The 18,845-nt window shown below is 48.3% G+C and overlaps 1 protein-coding gene across 1 annotated transcript; it reads left to right on the top strand.

The window, feature by feature from the left end:
- The first annotated feature begins 2,410 nt into the window (after positions 1 to 2,410).
- Positions 2,411 to 17,454, top strand: LOC119454374 (monocarboxylate transporter 3-like). The gene is made up of 4 exons (XM_037716328.2): positions 2,411 to 2,810; positions 3,573 to 3,716; positions 10,853 to 11,839; positions 17,243 to 17,454. The coding sequence occupies exons 1-4, from the start codon at positions 2,591 to 2,593 to the stop codon at positions 17,452 to 17,454; spliced, it is 1,563 nt and encodes a 520-aa protein (XP_037572256.2). The 5' UTR covers positions 2,411 to 2,590.
- Positions 17,455 to 18,845: the final 1,391 nt, after the last annotated feature.

Genomic DNA, 18,845 nt, shown 5'->3' with positions numbered 1-18,845 from the left:
AAATATAGGCCTTACGATTAGCACAGAGAAATCAGGAATTATGATCTTTAATGAAGACACAAGTAATGAAGACACAATTCAACCGCAAGTCATAACCACCGTCAAGTAATACAAGTACTTCGGCGTGCACAGAAGCGAAGGAATGACTTACTCAAGCAACCACCCAGATAATCTGAAAATTAAGGGGAAGCAATAATGAAACACAGTGCACTGTGGGCCACAATAAGTATGAGTTGGTGCTTGGAATCTGGAAAGGAGTAATGATGCCAGCGCTAACATTCGCAAATGCCATTCTATGCTTAAAAACGGATATCTTGTCGGGGTTGGAAGTTAACGAAAGATCAGTAGGCCGGTTGGCTTTGGGAGCCCATGGTAATACCACAAATGAGGCAGTCCAGGGTGACATGGATTGGACCTATCTTGAAGTCAGAGAAGCTCAGAGCAAAATTAGTTTTGAAGAAGGACTCAGGAACATGTATTAAAATCTATGGGCGGCTAAAGTATCTGTATCTGAAAAGCGTGGAAACAGAACGGAAGAGGAGGTCAAGAAAGTTGGCAACCATGTACAAGATAATCGAAACTGTAAATAGACAACCAGGAGTCATCACAAAGAAAGTGACAGAAATAGAGACAGTGAATTGGATGCAAAAGATGCAAACAAAAGGGACTATTGAGATTTACTAGAATAAGAAAGAAATTAGGAGGCAAAATGTGTACGATAACACAAAGGACAATGCCTTGCTGTTTGAGGCCTGAGCATGTTGCTTAAGGACAAGAACATACCGGGGCAAATATTCGGCACTAGATGAGGCATGCGTATGCCGTAACAAATATCCGGAGACCACTCGGTATACATCCTAATGGAGTGCGAAGATATTCACCCAGTGAGAACCACAGGTAACGTACACCTTCTAGAAGCGCTTGGGTATAAAGTGGAGGGAAGCATCAACCGGTCTGCAGTCGAGATAAGCAAGAGGCGTTTGGAATATTGGTGGAAAGAATTGCATAGGAGAGATTCATACAACCTGATCTTTTGCAGTCATAGGTAGCGCTACAAGGTAGATATAATAAAATGAAGATGATTAATCAAATGTATACAAAAATGCTAGATAAAGACATGTACAAAATACCTGATTAAATCAAGCATGCTAAATCACCGCCCCGTCTCAAAGGGTATGTCATTGAATCATCACCATCATGGCTCGATAACGCCTTTAGTAAACATGTTATCGACTTCTCTTTATATCACTTGTCGTTCAGTATGTGAAACAGGGTGCGGACGACGGCGCGTTTAAATACGACGCGTGACCACTGATGTCTGGGCTAAAGGGCGGCCGTCAAGGTAAAAAATGTCGCAGTAAGTTTCCAAGAGACGGAGGATGTCAACAGCTTCTCAAAAAGTCCCGATACAGCTTTCTTTTGCTCAATGCGTGTCATATAAAGCGTGAAAGAAGCCCGCTAATACACGTAAAGTGCCTCGAGTGGCTTGTCGCGGGGCAATTTTGCGCGGATTAGAGAATAATTATTTATAGAACATAATTAGAGGCTCAGAACAACACTTTTATGAACAACGTATTGAGTAACAGAAAGCTGTATCGGGAAATTTTCATGTTGCTCTACAATTTTATCATCGACATTTCTCATCTTGTTGTAATATTTGAAAAGTTTATTCATTTAGACGAACAATGTAATTAGGCACAATGCAAAAAATAATCTGAGTATCTCGAAGCGATGGCATTACCCTGGTTCTGTCCAGCTACGTGGCATTGTCATAGTTGCGTGATGGTTGGAACACCCTATAATAATACCCTATATTAATAGCCTAATGACTCAGAAGCTAGATGCACAAATTAACAAACGTCGTCTATGTTGGACTGATGACTACGACGAATAACACGTTTTTCTAATAGCCAACAACATATACATGAAATAACACAGCTCCTTTAACATTTCTGATTGTTTGCTATTGCAATTGTTTGCTATTGCATTGACACCGCACCGAAATATCTATAGGTATCGCTTTGTTTTCTGACTCGGTTTCACAATCATTTGTTATGCTAGGTCGGCGTTGCTGTGTTGGCTATCACAACCAGGTCAGTGACTTCGTCGTCTTGTAACTCCATTATTGTTTGCACCCCGTGTCCTTTTGAGAGAATGGTACGGATAAGGAGGGGCCAGAACCACGGTGGCAATACGCTTGTGTACCGATGCCTTATCGTCGGCTGCTTTGTCGCCGTCGATTTGACCTGAGCGCTCACTTCGAACACTTCTTGACTTTCTGTACCCTAAAGAAGCGCTGTCAAAAAAAGGCAAAAAGATAAAACCGGAGACCTTGCAATAGACGCAGGCTCTCGAACTTCCGCACGAGCCAAGAAAGAACGTTGACAGAGTCGGGTGATCCCTGCTGAAGGACAAAGGTCGTGAAAAACAACGACACTCAGTGGTGTTTCACGAACGCCTTTACGTGCAAGTGGACACCGGGCAACTAAACCCCTTCCTCACTCCCTTGCTGGAGTGGTAGAACAGCGCCGAGGCTGGAGACTTCTTTTATTCCGCTTTCACGGTAGTCTGTCCGGTTAGGGAGATAGTCATGACGGGTGCGCGTGCTCTGAAGGATGGCCCACTTTATGGAGCCGATTCGCGATGGAGCTGGATCACTGCATTTTCCTGTTGTTGGGTACTCTTCCTCGCTTTAGCAACACCCCGCGTCTCAGGAATCTTCTTCTACGGCATCGTCGAGACTTTCATGGTCAGCAGAGAAGACGCTTCGTGGGCGGTGTCGCTGGCGGGCGCGCTGATGGCATTAGCAGGTACGTTATCGCCGGTGTAAACTTCATAGGCTTTCATGTTATTCGCCATAAATAAGTGAATTGCAAAATTTCTTGTCGCACGCAAAGCTACTATGGCAGTAACTTCACCTTGTAGTTTAGTGATCTCTTTATTTACCATTTAGAGTTTAATGCCATCTACAACATTCACAAGCTGCTATATATGTGGTAACGCATTGAGCTCTTATGGTTCATTTCATCTTTGTCGTTGTCGATGTGAGTTATTTAGCTTACCTCCAGGTGGAAAATATTATTTTAGATTATTAGTTCGATATCAAATAGACGGCACACCCGCCGAGGTATAGTATTCTGGCTATAGTGTTTCCCTGCGGAGCTCGAAGGCGCGGAGTGTATTGCGGCCGCGGTGACCGCATTCCTATGGAGGCGACATGCGAAACCGCTTGTGTAACATGTAAAAGTTGCATTAGCCCCAGACGGTCAAAACAAGCCGGAGTCTTCAACTACGGCGTGCTTAAGTTCATACTAAGATCGTGATCCTGGCACGCAACACCCGCGAAATAAATGAACAAGTTGGTTGCCCTTGTCAACGAGGAACCACATTCTAACTCCTTTGATGTCCCGTATGGCAGCAGAGCGTAACGTACGCGTGCCGATGGACTACATTGTTTTCATGCATGCGGACTTGCTGGAGAAATGGAAACGGTATGAGGCAGTTTACATGAATCCTTTGTAATTAAATTTAATTTGTGTGAATCTAAAATGTACTGTTTATTTTTTATGCAGGCCCCATAGCCGGTGACCTGTGCGAGCGTTTTTCGTGTCGGGCGGTCCTGCTAACGTGCTCTTCACTGGCAGGAATTGGGGCCGGCTTGTGTTACCTGGCTGAAGATCTTCTCTTCATCGCTATTTCTTTCGGTGTTGTTCACGGTATACATTACGAGTTCGCGGACGGTGCCGTAGAATACCTGTTTTCGACAACGGCTTGCCTATTGTACCTATTCGGGGCTTTTATGCTTCCAAACTTTATCTGGCGTACAATCAGTGCAATGCTTACTGATATGCCTCACTCTAAGAGATAATTTTATTTATTCAAAACTTCGTTGCTTTTCTGTAGCGTTTCTCGATATGACCAAAACAAAAACAGAGTCATACCTGGAAATGTTGGATATTTCCCTTTCGGAAATATGTTAAACCTCGCCGCTATACGCCACAGTAACTCAATGGACAACATTTAAAACTAGGCATATTTCAAAAATTGGCCTAGTTTCAACTAATCTCAAATTGCTACATCGACAGTAGCCCAATGGTTGCCATTCATTTTAATAGCAACCGGCTAGGGTAAACTGATCCTTTCAAGACCGTCTTCTCTCTTAACGGGCGTGGCGGTGAGGCCTAGGCTACTTGCGTTGGTCTGGAATTAAGAATCCAAATCTTCGTCAAAGTTTGCAAGTAGTAGTGCTGAATACAGACGTTGTTTGAGCTCTTGAAATGCTGCTGCATATGGCACTTCCCACTTCAATTCGATCTCTGATTTCGAAGGATGAGTCAGTGACTACGCGATGCGGCAAAAGTCTTAGGTGCACAGACCAAGAAATTTGCATACTACTTTCTAGTTGGCCGGGTACGGAAATTTAGCGATGGCAGATCTCTCCTACTGATCAGGAAGGGCTTCAGATTTGCTGATGACGTGGTCCAGGAACAGGTGCTCTTCGGACGCGAATCAGTACTTTTCCAGCTTCAGGGTGAGTCCGGCTGACTTGACGGCCTCTAGTACGGTCCCAAGCGACCTAAGGTCATCGTTGAAATTCCCGGCGAAGACGAAAAGGTCATCCAAGTAGTCAAGACAGGTCTGCCACTCCATTCCTGGGAACGCCATGCCAATCACGCGCTGGAACGTTACATATGCGGTGCCGAGCCCACATGGCTTGACCTGGAACATAAAGAGGCCATCTGGTGTGATGAATGCGGTTTCATCACGATGCCTCTCGTGAACTTTTATTTCTCAGTGCCGATCTTGAGATACATCGACGAAAAATGCTTAGCGTTACAGAGCCGGTCCAATGGGTTGTCCGTCATGGGATACAGACCCTTCTTTGCGATTTTATTCTGGCCGCCATAATCGACGTCTGTACGCAGAGCGCCATATCCTTCTCCACTAAATCTACGGATGACGCCCACGGACTCTGGGATGACTGGGTGATTTCGTCGCGCATCATTTCAACTTGTTGCTTGATGACTTCTCAGTCTCGCAACGAAACTTGGTATGGCCTCTTGAATGAGTTGGCTAGCGCATTATTCAGTTATTGTGCCATGCTTGCAACACATGCTTCGAAAATCTTTGATGGCGACGAGAAGGAGCCCTTGTAGTGCTGAAGAGTGCTGAGCTAATCCTGCTCACGCGTGGGACAGGAGGGCGGGCTGGCGGCGTTGTCTGGCGATGGAGTTGTGGCGCCGTGAGGCCTTGGCGCGGAAGAGGAACATGATAGTCAGTGGGAGCGGCGTAGCTCATCGCGCCTGCCTGAGGCTACTGCCGTATAGAGATTCCTATGAAATGCTGGGTCTCATCTTGGATGATGTCAGTAATTAAGGCCACTTAAAGCTGCGTCGAAGAGGACATCCTTGAAACTACTCCCGAAGGACCGCTGTGAAGGTGGCACCGCAAGTGGTTGGTGCCAAGGGATTGAGTTTCGGCCTAGCTTGCGGTCAGCGTTCCTTGGTTTCATATCTATATATATATATATATGTGTATATATATATATATATATATATATATATATATACATTGTAATGAAGAGAAGCAGACAGACAATCGGCCTTCCGCCAGCAGAACGCTCCGTTTACTTCTGTGCCTCCTCTTCCTCGCTCGCAGTCCGAGCGCTCCAGCCCCAGTGCGCATCTTTGTCTTCACACTCGGCCACGCTGCGGACCTAAAAAAAAGATCGACAGTTCATTTTAAAATTGGCAGTTCAGTTCAAGCGCCGAAACCTTTTCTTGAGGCGTGACACGTGCATGGTGAAGTTATTTCTTTTACGCCTATCGAGGCTAGCACCTGGAATTGCGGTGCTCACGCGCCAGGTGTTCTCTCCTGTGCGTTCAGTAATCTTGAAGGACCCGTCAAACCTCGGTAGTAACTTCTGGCCTGGTGTGCTGACTCCCCTTTCTACCCACACCTCGTCACCGACGTTATACACCGGAGCAGGTCGATGTCAGCGGTCATAGTGTCGTTTCTGCGTTTCTTGCGCTTGTGAAGCCCTTCTCATCACTGCTGTTCTAATCTTTTTAAAGGCGGACGCTCGGCCGGCGGAGCTGGCGATGGTAACTGGAGTGCCTAGACTAAGGACCGCTTTCAGCTGGGGCACCTTCCCGTAGACGGTTTCATATGGCGTTGTCCCGGTAGACGTCTGTTGCGCTGTGTTAACGGCGTAAGCCGCTGACTGAAGGTGAACGTCCCAGTCGGCGTCTCCTTTTTTCCCTATTGTCGTATACGGAGCGAGTCGTGCCTGGATGCTTTGGTTAGTTCGCTCCGTAAGGCCATTTGCCTGGGGATGAAATGCGGACGTGTAATGGTGCTGCACTCCTGCCGTACTAAGGTAATTTCTTAGTTCGCGACTGCGGAATGTCGTGGCACGGTCTGATATAAATTTTTTTGGCAGGCCATGTCTTCATTCAAATCGTAGCTTCAAGAAATCGATTAGTTGGCCGGACGCGATAGATGACACAGCGGCCACTTCGACGTACTTCGACAAATAGTCCACGGCGTAGTGATCGGTAGAGGTCCGATGTAGTCGATGCCAACAGTAGGAAAAATAGGTGTCAGTAATCCAGGCTGGCATCCTGGCAGTCGCTTATATTGCTGACACACTTCACAACTGGCGACGTAGGAGCGGACATTGCTTTCCATCTTCGGCCACCAGAAGCGTTCTTGTATTTTCCGGAGCGTGGCTCGCTGGACGATGTGCCCTCCTTTCGGAGTGTCATGAATGGCTCGTAATATTTCAGATATAAAACAACTGGGGATCACTAGGAGGTGCCGTTCTTCTGAGTGATCCTTGTGCCACTGCCGCCGATACAGCGTGTCATCGCTTAATACATACGTGGAATTCTTTCCCGTAGCAGCGATTGAGGCAATGATGGAAGCTAAGTCTTTATCCTCCTGTTGGGCTTTGGAGAAGCCTTGTTGTGAGAAGAAAATGCGAGTCTCCTCGTTTTGGGACACGCGGTCAAGGGGGTTCCGTGAGAGGGCATCGGCGATGTTGTTTAACCCCCCAGCACGGTGGCGCACGTCAAAATCATATTCTTGCAGCGTGATAATCCATCGGGCAAACTTATGCTTCAGCTGCTGCTTTGAGAACATCCATGTTAATGCAGCATTATCGGTCACGACTGTGAACTTGCGGCCAAAAAGATAGTGCCAAAATTTATCATCCACACTCCATACCACCGCTAGACATTCAAGCTAATTGGAGTGGTAATTGTGCTCTGTATCTGAAAGTTTGCGGCTCACATATGCGACAATACGTTCGATACCATCAGGGTCACGTTGTGCTAGTACTGCTCCAAAGCCCATCTGGCTGGCATCTGTGTGTACCTCCGTAGTCCAGTCGTCATTGAAGTGATTTAGTACGAGGCAGTGAGTTAACTGCTGCTTCAAAGTTAGAAAAACGATTTCTTGTGGGGCGCCCATTCAAAGCAAGCTTCCTAGCGGCAGTCGATGCGAAGTGGGAATAAATCTGCGCAAATATGAAGCCATACCCACAAACGACTGAACTTGTTTGAGGCAAGTTGACGTAGGATATTTCGCCAAAGCAGCAATGCGCTCTTGGAGCGGCTGTATGCCGTTTTGAGAGATAGTATGGCCCAGGTATAAGATCTTGGAGAGACCAAACTGGCACTTGTCGCGGTTCAACCGAAACCCCGCCTCATAGAGTCTGTGTTGTACTTCGTCCAAATTGGGCAGATGTTGTTCTTCCGTTGCGCCAACGACCAAGATGTCGTCCAGGTATACGACAGGAGCTTGTTCTTAAGAGGCCCTAGCACACAGTTGAAAGGTACTAGGAGCTGAAAGTTACTAGGAGCCGTGCGCAACCCAAACGGCATGCGGTTAAACCCGTACAAGCCTGAAGGAGTCCGAAAGGCAGTCTTGCACTTATCTTCTTATGCGACGTCGATCTGCCAGTATCTCGCGCGTAAATCAAGCGATGAAAAGAACTTGGAATGACGGACCGTATCAATAGCGTCATCAATTCGAGGTAGTGGGTACGCGTCGGGCGTCGTACACTTGTTGAGCTGCCTGTAATCTACACAAAATCTTAAACAGCCATTCCTTTTCCGTACAAGCATGACAGGCGCTGACCACGGGCTTGAAGAGGGCCGAATGATGCCCGCGTCGAGCATTTCACGCACGTGTTCCGCGATCACGGTGCGCTCCCGTTCCGCATACCACCTCAGTGGCACACATATCGGCAAGTGGTCCCCCGTACGTATACGATGCACCAACAAATTAGTGCCTGGGTTGTCGGCCGTGCTTTTGGCCAACAATAAAGCGTGGCGAGCGAGTACCGAGAGCAAGGTAGGCAAATTTGCAGGCTCACCTGTCGGTGTCGGGACTGGCGTAGAAGTGGCCGTGGTGTCTTGGGCCAGGGTTGTAGAAGGGCAGAGCTCAACACAACCGTGGTCGATGGTGATGCGAATGTCGTCGGACAGCAAGAAGTCCGTCCCCAGAATCAAGTCGGCAGGGAGGTCCTCGAAAACAGGAACTGCTGGGACAAATTTTGTCCCGGCTGATGTCCGGACATGAATGTCGAGCATGCCCACTGGCATAGCGCTGCCTCCGAGTCCATAGAGCGGGGGTTGCGGCCATGGGCGGATGGTGTCAGGAGCATGGAGTTGGCGTAGCGCCGTCCTCGCAGCACCGGTATCCACAAGCGCCAGCAGGTCGCCTATCCCTTCCACAAAGGCCGGTAACATGGGGGATTGACAGGCCTGATAATGGATCCGGGTTTTAGTCGACTGAGGGCAATCCTTGGCATTGTTGCCAATACGACCACAAGAGAAGCAGCCGCGCCGTGTAGTGGCGGTCGGTGAAGGTCCAGCCTCCGGCATATCCACAGCAATACGACGGCGAGTGCTCTGCTGCAGTTCGGCTGCCTTTCGAGGGAAAACATAGGGTGACGTTTCCAGAGGCTGAGCAGAGAGGATGGCAGCATGCATAGAGTCGAGTAACCCGTCGACCACATACTTGGTAAATAAACCCAAGATAAGCGCGGTGTTCTGCTGCTCATATATATATATATATATATATATATATATATCAATCTGGCGAAGAGCACTTGCTTGAAAACCCACGCGAAGACCGGACTTTATTTTCCTCGGGCTTCTCCTGGTCGGCGCGGCGCAAAAGGTGGGTCATTTCTTCCGTTCAGACTGCAATGTTCTCTAGGCAGCTGCACTTGGACTTCTAGCAGAATTATGGCCCATTCTCTTTTGGTGACGCGTGTGAAGGTCCTCAGGAAAAAGCTACAAAAGTGATCCCACGTTATTAGTGAGGACTCCCGATTCCCGAACGATGTGCTCGGAGGCGTCTTACAGGGTGAAGAATACGTGGCGTCACTGGGGCTCACAGCTCCAATTGTTCAAGGCAGGGACCCTTTCGAACATCTTGAGCCAGGTTGAGGTTCGTCTGACGAAGCGCCACGGAAGATATGTGGCTCCATAGGCTGTTGCAGAACGATCGTTGAGGGGAACATTGAGGCTGTCATTGTGGCTGCTGATTTGGCCTTGACCTTCCTTTTTTATCGGGGGTCTGTGATCCGGCGGTCCGTTATGCGGGGGCAAGGTTTCCAGCCTGAAGCTATAGCTCTTTGGTCTGGGGCGCCGTTGACGTCGTCCTCGCTGTTAGGGCTCGGTTCATGGCTTTGTAAGGGTGTCCAGCTTGAAACGCTGAAGCGCTGCCACCAGATCGATAACACGTTGTAGTAAGGGTGGATCACTAATTTAAGTCTTTATTTGGTGAACCTGTGCAAAGAAAAAGAGTACACTCTAAGAACAACGATAGCGGCGAGTACAGTCAGTGATTCTCGAAAGTCTGATTACGCACCGTAGAAGGTAGCGTAATTACCGGTGCTCGCGTGCATTCTAGAGTATGCAACATTATGCGCGTAGCGCATGCAATCTGATTACACTTGTTCGGCGACAATATAGACAACAAAACAACGAGCTACAACATTCGAGCAAATTCCGATAAACACGCGTCTTGCAGCGGGCGATGACAGAGGTTAGTGGATGAAAAGCGGTCACCGGAAAAACAATCCTCAGGAAAGAAACCGGAACGGAACATAAACATGAAAGCCTCAGTTCAGTGATGAACGAGAAGGGAACCGAGGGGCCCGATTTTTAGTAATCATATCATAAGAAGCCAACAAACAATGACACCAAGGACAATACAGGAGAAATTACTTGTACTTTACTAATTGAATTAAAGAAATGATAAATTAACAGAAATGAAAACAGTGGAAGAAATGAAAGAAACTGGATGGGAAAACGGCTCCGCGGTAGCTCAATGGTGAGAGCATCGCACGCATAATGCGAAGATGTGGGTTCGTTCCCCACCTGCGGACAGTTGTTTTTTCATCCGTTTTCATTTCCATTTATTTATCATTTCTTTAATTAAATAGGTAAATGACAAGTAATTTCCCCTATGTTGTCCTTGGTGTCATTGTTTGTTGGCTTCTTATGATATCAGTTCAGTGATGTAACGCATAAAGCATTTAAGGTGTCCTAATGCCCTAACCTTTTTTGTAATGATTATGCGGCTTGAATCATTCGCGCAAAAAACTTGTTCAGTTAACCACCGGAATTGATCAAATTGCGTAATCCTTACGTTTACGTAAATTGACAAACTTGAATCTTTTCACATTGACTTCTTTTGACTGAGTTCACCTGGTTACAGCGAGGGGTGGCAAGCATTCCTGGCAAACGTTCAAATTTCCAATTCAGTAGGTGGTAATTGTATTTCAGCAATTCCATGTTTCTCTTGTCATTTATTGTCACTTATCTGATCGCAGGATGTGCTCTATGCGGCTTGTACGTCGCCGCGAATGTCCTGTTGGCCCAGCATTTTGAGAAGAGAAGGGCTACAGCGTGCAGCCTAGTGTACACGGCGTGTGGACTCAACACTATCGTCATTCCCCCTCTCGTCGAGTTCTTTCGAACAACATACGGTGTCCGGGGAGCGTTTCTCCTTTACGGTGCAGTTATGCTACATGCGATTCCGTCTGTCATCATCCTCAGGAGCCCTGTTTGGCTTACGAAGCCAAAAAGGGAGCCACAAAAGGGAAAATACGAAGCCGTAAATGACCAAACAAATGCCATGTGCGTGTTGATTCATCAAACTGACGAAGACGCCAATACAGCAAAACTTCATCAGGACAATTCTGGCCTACAGGATCAGTGTTCAAGCTGTGTTCATTCGGCAACGGCATCTTTCAAATCTCAGCAGAAAGAGTCAACTGCTTTTCAGTTGCAAAGCAAAAAGTCGGCGAAGGAGCTTGAAAGGAAGAAGTTTTTAGGACGTTTAGAGTGTGGCTCTACGGCGAGGCAGTTCCTATCATTCACATTTCTAATTCACGGACTCTCTTTTGCAACTGTTATCTTTACAACAAACATATTTTGCATAATACCAGCCGACCTAGCCAGAGACAAGGGCATGGATCCCTCGAACTCAGTGTATGTCCTGCAGGCTTTTTCCGTTACCGACGTTGCGTTCAGAGCCGTGGTTGGACTAGCCATCGATTCACGGACGTTGTCGCTGGAATCGGTGATGCTGCTGGGCTTTGCATTGCAAGGACTGGCCTTTGAGTGGCTTGTGTGGGCTGGCACACTGTCACCATTGATCGCCGCCGCTGCTTTATTGGGCTCCGCAGGCGGGTCGAGGATGTGTTTGCAGGCACCCGCCATGGTCAGGGACTTCGGCATCAGCACTCTGCCAATGATGATGGGTGGGCTGTCATTCTGCGCTGGTGCATCTCTTCTCATCCGGCCTCTTCTGATCGGTAAGCTGCATTAAATTTTAAACATTTAAAATAGGTCGGTACACGGAAAGCATGGCTGAAACAGCGTGATGCTTCGATTGAAATTATTTTGCAGGACAAGGTCTGCTTTCTCCAGATCGATTTGGGGTTCGCAGCATCTGAGTATCGAACCACTTTCCTCTCACAAATAGGACAACTTGAAGCGTTCCAGCGCACGTAGAAAAAATGCGTTAAAATGAAGCTTGGAACAACAAAGACGATATAAGTTAGCGTAGAGATATGTACGGAGCAGAATTAATGCGTGCCTAGCGAAAAAAAAGGTATAAATTAAACTGATGTGTGCTTGTTCAAATTGAGCGCGCCTAAATCGGGTACCAGAAGCGAGTCGTTGCTAAAAAAATCTGGTCCGATTACTGAGAGAGTGCAGGTATAAAAAGAAGGAAACTAAAGTAAAGAAGAGTTTAAGTAAAGGGCTCTATTGAGAGTAAGATAGCACTATAGCAGTGTAGGGTAGCGTCGGGGAAGTTAGGGTGGTTGACATCAAAGAAAGGAAGACGGGGTCCTTTGGAGAAACCTCTGTGTCTTACCGAATAAGAAACATGAAACATAAAAAACATGGAACCACATGGTAAACTATAGCGCCCCGGAAGGCCTTGTTTTTTCCTCGATGTCAACCGCTGTTAACCCCCCCCCCCCCCCCCATCCCTTTTTTTTTTCTTTGTAGCTCATCTTAAGTGGTTGCAGCGGCACTCCGTCAGCGTTATCACCCAGATAGACGGGTCGTGAACGGTGCATCACAACGATGGGTTAGATTCGAATAAAATTAATGGTTACATTCTAAACCGGGATAATGGTAATACAGCAATGCCGTTCTAGTGACTTAGTTAAGTTTGCATGACACCTGCAACGAGCGCTCAGCTTTCAGAGGGCGCGCAGCCTACAAAAGGGCTAAATTATTGCTAGAGCAAATTATCTTCAGTTTACAAAGACGCAGTATATATTGATATCTGCGCCAGCATGATGTTTTTTTTATGTTTTGTCGCGAAAGGGTGCTCTATCCCGTAAGCAGCAATATTTCGAAGCGACAGATAAATGGCTCTTGTGGATGTTGCTTCACCAGAAACATACCCAATCACAATCTGTATGCGCTGAAACAGCTTCTTTTTGTCAAATGGCGCCGCTTACGTCACTAAATGGGCTGCTCCCAAGCTGGAGGTGGAAGAAGGGGATGACGCGGCCAATAAACGAGAGGGTGCCCATAGAGAAAGGAATTCAACAAGAGCGGACACTCCCATAAAGCCCAGCGGCCGAATTGACTGCAGCGCGCCAAGCGGTCAGCATAAATCACTTCCGGTTTCGATTCTGGGTGCGCGCATTTTGAACGCAAGCTAGCACGCCGTCTGCGCCCCCCCCTCCACCCCCCCCCCCGGATTTTTTTTTCTTGCTCTTCGGGCGGAATCTGTTTATTATTTGGTAAAAATGAGTGCGAACGATCTCGTCATGTCCCATGGAATCTGTGCCACGTGCAATTTCACAAAGTAGACGCAAGACCTTTTGTGAAATGTGCAAATATTTATTTTGCTCTATATAAAAGCTCGTTCCGTGCTTTGTGCGTTCATCCAGCGTTGTGACCCTAGGTAAGCAGTAGTTCCCGTATGAAGCTCCACTGGATGGCACCAGCTGAAAAAAAGTAAATTACCAGCATGTTACATTAACAAGCACGTAACAGCATGTTAGAAGCATGTGTCATTTGGTATTTAGACATAGGAATACTGTGTGTAGAGGCGAAACGTGCGAAAGCGGTGAATGGGCGGCATTACAAACAAGAGCAATTCGCTTTTACATACATGGCGTAGAAAATACCCGACTACCAGAAATACCAGAAAGTAACGAAACACTTTTCAGTAATGTCTTGCGTCAGAGAAATCGGCACAAACTTCTCCTAGGAAGATGCACTAGACTACGCACCACGGCCGAGTTAGTTCTCGCTAACTGCGACACGGCGCCCTGTGCGGCCAGTGTGCCTCAAAAAACGAAATAAGTTACAATAATCCCCTAGGAAGCGTCGGAAACGTGTCTCAACACTATTCATTAACTCAAATTAACTGGGCCAGGATGGCCGAGCTGTTTTTCGCTAACTGCTTCTTAAGTCTCGGTCGCGTGCGGTAAGCCTAATTGCGTCGTAGACTGTGAAACAAGATTTCTCACCTTCCCGTAGTTCAATAGTGCAGTGGTGTCTTGTCTCAGTGCAGAAGGAACGCAAGAATACGCTGAGAGTCCAATAAGCTAGGTTATTGTAAAACAAAAAAAAAAAGGGGGGGGGGGGGACAGACGGGTCGCCGCGCGCGAGCGCTCACATGCACACGCGCGCAGCCGTCCTCGCTGGCTTCGGGGGAGTGCGTGGCGGATGACGCATGCATCTGGCGAGTCATTGGCCTGTCACTAGGTAAGGCAAGAAAACTTAGTCGCAAAGTTTAAGTTCATTTATACGCAAAACGTTTTAGTTTTCGTGCCAAAGAGTTTAAAAAAATAAATCAATGTCTGTTAACTTAATTTCACTTTCTTTTGTTCGATGCTCACGGCACCTAATGTTCGGCATAAATACTATAGCGTGACGTATGGTGACATGTTTCCTGTTGCCAGTTTTTTGGCGAGTGTCCCCTCTTGTTGAATTTATTTCTCTATGGGGTACCGCCTCTGAAGTGCGCGTAATCATATAGTGCGTTAGTCGAAGAACTGCAGGATGTACCTGGTTGCTCAATAGATATAAAACATAAATAATATTGTTACGGGGAGATTCTATATACATTGGATATATTTACAAGGGAAGGCGCACAACGCTGCAGCAATGGTAAAGCGAGCGCGTGCACACCCGATATTCACACCGTCGTCGTTGTCCAAGCACCGACCATAGGATCGACGCTCATGACATTACTCGCCGACAGCTGAAGCACCGTCCCGGTGCAATTAGGGCTCAGCCTGAGAGTGCTACAATTTAAGGCGCAAGACATGGACTATGTCACTCGTGTTTTTGCAGAGGCTGACTAAGGATTTAGCGGGGCGATCTCATAGGTCACATTAGTGACTTTGCGTATGACACGGTAAGGGCCAGCACAACGTTAGAGGAGTTTTTCGCATAGGCCAACGTGACGTGATGGGAACCACAGCAATACGAGCGATTCTGGAGGGAAGTTCACCTCCCGGTGTCGGCGGTCGTAGAGACGTTTTTGATTGACCTGTGAAGCCGATAAGCGATCCCGGGCGACCTGGCGGGCGATATCAGCACAGGCAAGAGCATCACGTGCATAGGCAGAGGATGTGTCTGCGTGAGGATGGAGTGTGGTGTCCATAGGGAATGGTGGGCTGTAGCCGAACAGTAGATAAAAAGGTGAATAGCCAGCTGTATCGACATGAGAAGAGTTGTAGGTGAAGGTCTCAAAAAGGCAAGTTTATGTCCCAGTCTCGGTGGTCCGCCGACACGTACCTTGCAAGCATATCTGTGAGAGTACGGTTGAGGCGTTCGGTAAGACCATTTTTCTGTGGATGGTACGCAGTGGTGAATTTGTTATTGGTCGAGCAGAAACGAAGAATGTTGTCGACTACTTTAGACAGGAAGCAGCGGCCGCAGTCCGTGATTAACTGACGAGGAGCACCGTGGAGCAGGATGGCATCGTGAAGAATGAAATCGTCTACAAAAGTAGCCGATTTCATTACACAAGCGCGTCGGTAGGACGCGCTTGTGTAATAGCGTACCGCGTGGCGTAGTTAGTGGGAAATAATTGGCTTACCTAGATATTCCAAGCGACCGCGAATTGTAGACGAGCGCCCACAGTAAAAGAATACCATCCGGCCGGAATACGGGAGTTCCTAGTGAGCGGCGAAATGTCGCGCGAGAACTCCGGGCAGTCGCACTCGGTTTTCTTGCACTTACGGTGCGGCACACCACGCAGGTCAATCGATGTCAAATCACTTATCACGTTGTTCCTTCGCCAGTTTTTACCATCCAAAGCGAGCACGCCGCGCAGTACACACTGGAAAGGCAGGCAGACACGACGCACAATAGCTCCAACAGCTCTAACCCTGTTTTCCCACCAAAATTATATACCGAAGCGAGCGCCACCCTTGAATGCCTTCGCATGAAAAGAAGAAACAAAATAAAATGTCAAAGTTTCGCCCTAAGGACGAAGCAATGAATGCGATAGCAACACAGCAATGTCATACGAAGTAAGGTGAGCGGCTTTGGTAGCAATATGAATTGTAGTAAACATGAGCTGATTAAGTAAGCAGGTGTGCTGCGGCGTAAGTAGACCGACATGAAGAGAGACTGGATGACCACGAGAAGGCGCGTGTGAAACGGTGGTGTTTATAAAAAGCGCTTCCCGTGGGCAGCGCGTGCGAAGGGACACACCTGTAGCGCTGCACTGCCGACCCGGGCAGCATTGCATGTGTAGCGTGCGTTGGAAAATGTGGCCCGACTATTACTAACTGTGGTGTGAGCGCGCACAAACAAACATGAATAGATCACACTGAATGACTGCAGACAACTACTGTCAAAACGCTGGCAGTAAGCGCATATACGTCGCAGCGGGCGAAGGTACGTGCGGTCTATCGCTTCAACGGAAACTGAGCGGCGAATGCACGGCGCATAAAGGTCAGAGCCGTGTGGAGATAAGAGACGGTGCGAGCGAGCGACGAGCGCGGTTGTTGGCAGAGTAGAAATGCGCCCCCCCCCCCCCCCCCCGCTCCCTCCGGCGCTCGCTTCCCGCTTCCTTGCTTGCGCGTGGAAGATTGAGTGCGTTCGCTCTCCGTGACAGCTTGCGTCCCCGCACGCTTCCGCTCGGGCATACGGCACGCGGCGAAGATTTTATCTATATGGAACCTCACGGCGACGACGACGGACGACGGCGACGGTGACGCCGACGGCAGAAATCCGGTGAAAGTGTCCATATAATTGTTATCGCAATAAAATGAAAGGAAGCGCAAGTCACAGCAGCAAATCAAAAGCGAGTAACGGCCACGTCGCACGGCTCCCTTGGGAATATGTATCAGGAGATATACACGCGTGATGAAGAGAAGCGCTATCGATGACGCGGGGTTTTCCTTAGCACGAGTTTTCCGGTTCTCACGCATGAATCTTGCATCACGCGTAAAAGAAAGCAAATGTGGGTTTTCTCGAACCCCGTGCCGCTTGGGTGGAGGAAAACAACGCGTATTTTGAGTAACGTGGTGCTCAAAACCAAGTTTACGACACCGAGGAGCGCTTTTCACGCTTACTACGCTTGAAAATATTTCGAATGTACGTCGTAAATCCGGAGCTTTACCCTGTGTTGTCGCTTGGCATGATTCTCAAATTTTCTAGCATGTTCGGGCAAAATTTGTTCTTCGGTGTCGTGCATCCTTTTAATGTCACCTTTACCTCTACAGGATACTTCCGAGATACCCATGGGGACTACACTGGACTGCTGCATCTAATGGCGGCCGTCAACGCTTTCTTCGTTTGCATTTGGAGCGTGAAGCTTTTTACTAGGAGGAGGACAATCTCAAGGCTACGATCGAAATCTGCAGCTATCAGGAAAAGGTGCATGACAGATCTGCCTGCGAGTTTGACTGAGAACAGCTGCAGGGGAGAATATTAAAGCTGTTTGTTTTACGTCTGTCAGAAATGTCTTCTAGTTCGATTTTAGGTAATGGGTGGAATAATTGGCATAAGGCTAGAAGCCTAGTGTCAGCACATCGTAAGTGAAGAAGGCATCCAGAAAATCAGTTCTTTTTCTCAAAGACAATCATAGTACAGCTGTGCTTAACCCAGGTTACTGCACAGTAGTGCAATATGCCAACGGCGATGAAAATGTCTTAAGTGGGTAACAACGAACACAGACGAGGACGAGAAACAACAGGACACAGCGCTAGACTACAACTGATACTTAATTAGAAGGAGCAACACATATAAAAGCTGAAACATCCTGACGAAGGCAAACATTAAAAAAAAGTGATTAAAAGAACATAAGTCACAGGCCTGCGCGGCACACGCAGCACAGTCACAGCGTAAGCTGGTGGAGCGGCTAAGAGTAGCTGCAATTTGGTCACCACGCACACCAGGGTCTTTGCGGCGAAGTCTCTTAGCCTCGTTTTGACGAGAACGATATGAACTTTCTACCCGGCGTCGATGGCGAGCTGCGCCTTGTAATGCTCTCTGCACAGCAGTCTGCTGAGCCCGACGATGCCTGGTTGTAGCCGCGCACGTAGCTCTACAATTGGCTTCCTCAGCAGCGGTTCGTACTTTGCGAGGAGACGCCATAACTTGTACCGCAGAGGTATCCAGAATACGTGGCACACATCTAACATCCCTTGACCCGTCGCATGGTACGTTGTTATTGTTCATGATGATGATGATGATGATCGTTTATTGGAATCGTCAAAATGGGCTGAAGACAAATAGTCACCTAGCCTGCTTGAGTTAATCAGGTCCAGTTACAAGCAGTGTGCAACGGCTATCAGCAACTTACGTGTCGGGCACGCTGCGTTTGCAGGTGCCTTAACTATATGGCGCCACCATGCTGGCGGAGGCTCCGGATCGCGTTGATTGCGCGCTAGGGCGAGTTTTAGGGCATTTATCAGCTGCCTGCTAGCAAATGCTTGCATGGCTCAGTGGTAGCGTATCTGACTCTCGCTGCTTGGGTTAGAGCAATGCACGGGCTCGGGCTTACCCGAAAGCCCGGGCCCGGCCCGTGGGGCGGGCCGGGCCGGGTAGAGGAGTTTTTTCACGGGCTCGGGCCGGGCTCGGGCACGGCGTGTGCTTTTTCACCCGGGCCCGGGCCGGGCTCGGGTTTTTTGACGCGGGCCCGGGCCGGGCTCGGGCTTTCTGCGAGTTATTCTCGGGCTTATCAACTCTGAAAAACATGTATTTTTCGGTCTCGGGCCGGATTCGGGCGGGTTTCGACCCGGGCTCGGGCCGGGCTCGGGCTTAAGGTAAAGGGGTGGCGGGCCGGGCCGGGCGGGTAATGTAGATTATTTTCGGGCCCGCGCC

The sequence above is a fragment of the Dermacentor silvarum genome, chromosome 5 (genome assembly GCF_013339745.2).
Source record: "Dermacentor silvarum isolate Dsil-2018 chromosome 5, BIME_Dsil_1.4, whole genome shotgun sequence".
In the NCBI taxonomy this organism is placed as follows: domain Eukaryota; kingdom Metazoa; phylum Arthropoda; class Arachnida; order Ixodida; family Ixodidae; genus Dermacentor; species Dermacentor silvarum.
The sequence above is the reverse complement of the archived record's forward strand: the minus strand, read 5'-3'. Positions and strand labels throughout refer to the sequence as shown.